This window comes from Lolium perenne, chromosome 7 (genome assembly GCF_019359855.2).
Source record: "Lolium perenne isolate Kyuss_39 chromosome 7, Kyuss_2.0, whole genome shotgun sequence".
Taxonomy (NCBI): Eukaryota; Viridiplantae; Streptophyta; class Magnoliopsida; order Poales; family Poaceae; genus Lolium; species Lolium perenne.
Genome location: NC_067250.2, coordinates 328,970,971 through 328,974,836, shown reverse-complemented (window position 1 = coordinate 328,974,836; position 3,866 = coordinate 328,970,971). Strand labels below are relative to the sequence as shown.

The window sequence follows — 3,866 nt, the reverse complement described above, 5'->3', positions numbered from 1 at the left end:
GAGTGTATTTACGCAACCTAAAAAATCGTCGCAAAAGAAGAAGGAGATACGATTGAAAACTTGAAGACTAAAGATTTGAAGGCGTGGATTCCAACTTGAAGAATCAAGTGGATCTTGCATACCAGAAGACTTGAAGCAAGGCACTTTCAAGACGTTCTTTTTTATAGGTTTGACTCATAGGAAAAACCGCACAATCAACGGGTTCCAATTTAATAATACAAATTTTCCGTGCATAAACTTTTAATGGGTATATTATTTTATATCATAAACAACATTGATAAATAGCAAGTGCAATGTAATTTGTTATAAAGTGCAATGTCGGTCATTGTTAAAAGTCAGTTACATTGCGTTAAATTTAAACTATATTTCATAAGAAAATTTACATTGGTTGTTTTCCTTTGTGAAGATCGCCCTTTAGCAAGATCTTAACGGAGTCCATTTTATAATACGAGAAGAGTATTGCACGGTTATTCACACGGTTGGATCTCAAAAGAAAACATGCCACTGTCTCGTACTATCTCACGGTTGTTCACAACATTATTCACTCAAATAAAGTAGCCATCACACCTTTGCCATGCAGTACTTGTACTGGCTGTCCTGCTCGGTGAGTGCTCTCTTCATCTTCCTCCTGCCTGCGAGAAACCACCGAGCTCTAGGGCCACATTTAGTATTTCCTCTTTTGCTGTTCTTGTCTTGTGCATTTGTTCTTGCAGCAGAGTTCTTGCGGGTCGCCAAAGGTTCAGATTTCTCACTACGCTAATGCTATTTTGTGCTAGTTTCTGACTATTGTTGTTGGTTAGGGGACCATGACAGCCCCCGATTCTTGAGAGTGTTTTCTAGATAATTAATACTTTCACTAGTAAGCTGTTCCGATCCTAGAAGGCATAGATTGGCCTCTGTTTTTAGACAGGGTAAAAGAGAGCGTTCTTGTTTGTGTTTCAGCCTGTGCTTTCTGTTTGTGAAATTTATCCCCATTCTTCTGCTATTTCCCTTTCTTCAGCGGCCAAAAAGGAAGAATTCTCCATCCACGATTTCTTCTCCTGTGCAATTTGGGTTGCTCTTTGAAGGTCAGTAGGAAATATTTGTTCTAACTTGTGTTTTTTCTTCTAGAAACCCTAGGCTTTGTTTTTGGCATGCTCCTCAGAAATAGCAAGTTCAGATCTTGCGACTCTCGTTTTGTTTCATCGCTCGGCAGCTTTTTGTTTTTTTGCAAAATTAAAGATGTTGGAGCAAATGTGTTCTTGCTTTGATTCGTGGGTTTCTTCTGGGTACTTCTCCACTATTTAGTCTTGATGCGGATGGTTGTTGGGTCGCATTACTTGGATGGAATAAATGGGCAGCTCTGTTTCTGTGGCAACAATAATTTTAGCTTGTAGCCCTACAATTGTTCTGATCAGTGTTGTTGTCCCTGCTACTATCAGTTTTTGTACACGTAACTTTGGGAACATCATATGACATTGATTACTCTGTTTCCACTATAAGTAAAAATAGATAAGCACAACCAGTCCCCAATTCTATTGTTAGTATATATGTTTTCCATTTCTGTCGATAAAAATAATTGTATATGCTTCATGTCCATTCTGCTAATTTTCAGTTCTAAATAGCCTATTCTATGTTTCTCATATTCTGTTAGCACTGAACCTTCAGGGTGCAGGCTATATGGCTAACATTATTGATGCACTGGCTTTAAAGCTTCAGTCAAAGATATGCTACCATAGGGATGCTAATATCGACTACTTGGAAATCAAGGATATGGTTGATAAACTGGTAGAAGAGAACAAAGAGTTAAGGGGTGAGAAAAGGCAATACCTGGATATGATTAACGCTGTCATAGAAGAGAAGGAGAATTTGCAGCATGATTATGAAGGTTCCTGATCTTTTATATTGCATAATTTTGTACCTAAGTTATTTTCTTAATTTGGATCCTGATTTGCAATGCTGTACTCATCTATTTGGTAACCCAGAAATCAAAGAGCAAGTGGCACCAATGGAGGAGCAGCTTGAAACTGTAAAGAAGGAGCTGGCCTTGGCAAAAGAGCAACTTGTGGCAGCGAAACATGAAAATGAGGCGACAAAACATGAACATGTGGTGGCAAATGAGGAGCTTATGGCGGCGAAACATGAAAATGTTGCGGAAAAACATGAACATGTTATTACAAAGGAGAAGCTTGTGGTGGCAAATGCGGAACTTGCTCAAAGAAACGAAGAGCTGGAGGTTCTTAGGAAGAGGCTTGAGGAGAGTGAAGCTATGCACACTCAGATTCAGCAGCAGAAAAGAAGTGCTCCTGGTCCTGAGCCTGCACAATCCATACGGGTAAAAACTATTGCATGCAGCCTTTTGCTTTCAACATCATCACCCAGTCAAAATGAAAAATATCTACATTTTGGAGCTTCAAACTTAATTCTTTGTGTCATATAATGAAATTCTTATCTATCTTTACATACCAAACGCCTAACCTGATTCTCTTCCTTTAAAACCATGAATTTATCATCAGTATTTTTTTGTTTTCTTGTTGGGCTGTATTGTGATTAGAGAAGTCTCTCTGTGTATGCAGGTAACAAGATCAACTTATAAACGGGAAAAGATGCTGACAGAAATCGTCTAAATAAACAGAGGTACTGTGTGCAACTTCATTTAAGCCAGTAGGTTATAGACCTAACGCAATTTATTAAAAAATAATAATCTAGAAAGCATGAGAAAGAAAATCAATGTTCTTTTACGGTACCCTAAAACTTCTCAGCCAGTAGCCCACTATATGATTTTCCAAAACTCAGGTGGAGGGGTGTTCTCCCCTCCCCTCCCCCGGTGACAGTTAAATAAAAACTATATGATTTTCTGTTGTTTTAGGAAAATACAAATTCCAATTCCTCTTTGAAAGTTCTACGGCATTTGTACAGACTTTTGAAAATTCACTCTTTTCTATAGCCCCAGATATTCCTTTTTCTAGCTAAAAAATCCCGGTGTCTCTTTCTAGCTATATCCCAAGTACAGTAGTAGTAATGATTATCTGCCAGCGCCTGTTTACGTATTTCAACTCTGTTTTCCCTATAGCCTTGTACTGTAAATTAATCCTGAGACCGAGAGAAGATAATTCCAAAAAGCCCTGGAAACTGATGCATCTACTTAGTGTATCTGTGTATGCTGCGATTACCTTTATATGTTAAATCCCTTATGTTGCTACAGATTTAGCCTTATGTAGAGGCCGGGTGGGGTTTCTCTTTCATTATCTAAACAAGACAACATATTAGGCCTTGCCAAACGAGTTTTTTGTTTTGAACTCACGCGTATGCTTTGTTGTTGCGCAGATTGACAGTCTGACAGTAGCAAGGAAGGAAGTCATCATCTTAGTTGTCTATGATCATGATGTCTGAGTCTGACACTAGCATTAGCAGGCTATGACACTCTTGTCGAATTGTGTTATGAAACTGATGTTACCTCCATTTAGCCACATCTTTAAGCAACCATTTCGTGCATCTATTTAGAACCCTGGTGTAAAGATATGCTCTCACTTTGATTCGTGCTTCTAACAAGCAGTCCGATGAGTATGCTATGACTTTATATGCTACCTTCATTTAACTTTCATAATTCGGTTATCCATTGCTCGCCTCACTTATCTATCTGTTTGATGCCAGAAGAATGAAGATCATTAGCTTTATTGCTTTATTTGCAGGTACTGGTATGCCGTTCTCTTGTTAGATTGCAGATGCCTGATAGACCTGTTCTTTTGGTTGTCTTTTAGACTGGCAACTGCTGTAGCTACAGATTTCACTAGGTTCATACTGCCCAATGGATGGTTTCAGCAAGGAACTAGGGACACGTCAATGTTCTTGTAGCTATCTGAAGAATGAGTTCAACGAGATTTAAT

General features: G+C 38.6%; 1 protein-coding gene across 3 annotated transcripts; it reads left to right on the top strand.

Annotated features, from left to right (window-relative positions):
• Positions 1–268: 268 nt before the first annotated feature.
• LOC127313444 (uncharacterized) lies at positions 269–3,586 on the top strand. Of its 3 annotated transcripts, none has more exons than XM_051343944.2 (5): positions 269–604; positions 1,648–1,867; positions 1,965–2,314; positions 2,556–2,616; positions 3,307–3,586. In XM_051343944.2, the coding sequence occupies exons 1-4, from the start codon at positions 575–577 to the stop codon at positions 2,604–2,606; spliced, it is 651 nt and encodes a 216-aa protein (XP_051199904.1). In that variant the 5' UTR covers positions 269–574; the 3' UTR covers positions 2,607–2,616; positions 3,307–3,586. The 3 variants fall into 3 exon arrangements, with proteins under 3 accessions (XP_051199904.1, XP_051199906.1, XP_051199905.1); XM_051343946.1 differs by lacking the exon at positions 269–604 and adding an exon at positions 612–737; XM_051343945.1 differs by lacking the exon at positions 269–604 and adding an exon at positions 612–1,067.
• The last annotated feature ends 280 nt before the right edge of the window (positions 3,587–3,866 follow it).

What these genes read in the sequence shown, in the direction of transcription:
- LOC127313444 (XM_051343944.2), top strand. Translation starts at nt 575, where the DNA reads ATGCAGTACTTGTACTGGCTGTCCTGCTCG. An exon ending in TGTACTGGCTGTCCTGCTCG is followed by an intron (nt 605 to 1,647) that starts GTGAGTGCTCTC and finishes CTGAACCTTCAG; the next exon opens with GGTGCAGGCTATATGGCTAA. An exon ending in TTTGCAGCATGATTATGAAG is followed by an intron (nt 1,868 to 1,964) that starts GTTCCTGATCTT and finishes TTGGTAACCCAG; the next exon opens with AAATCAAAGAGCAAGTGGCA.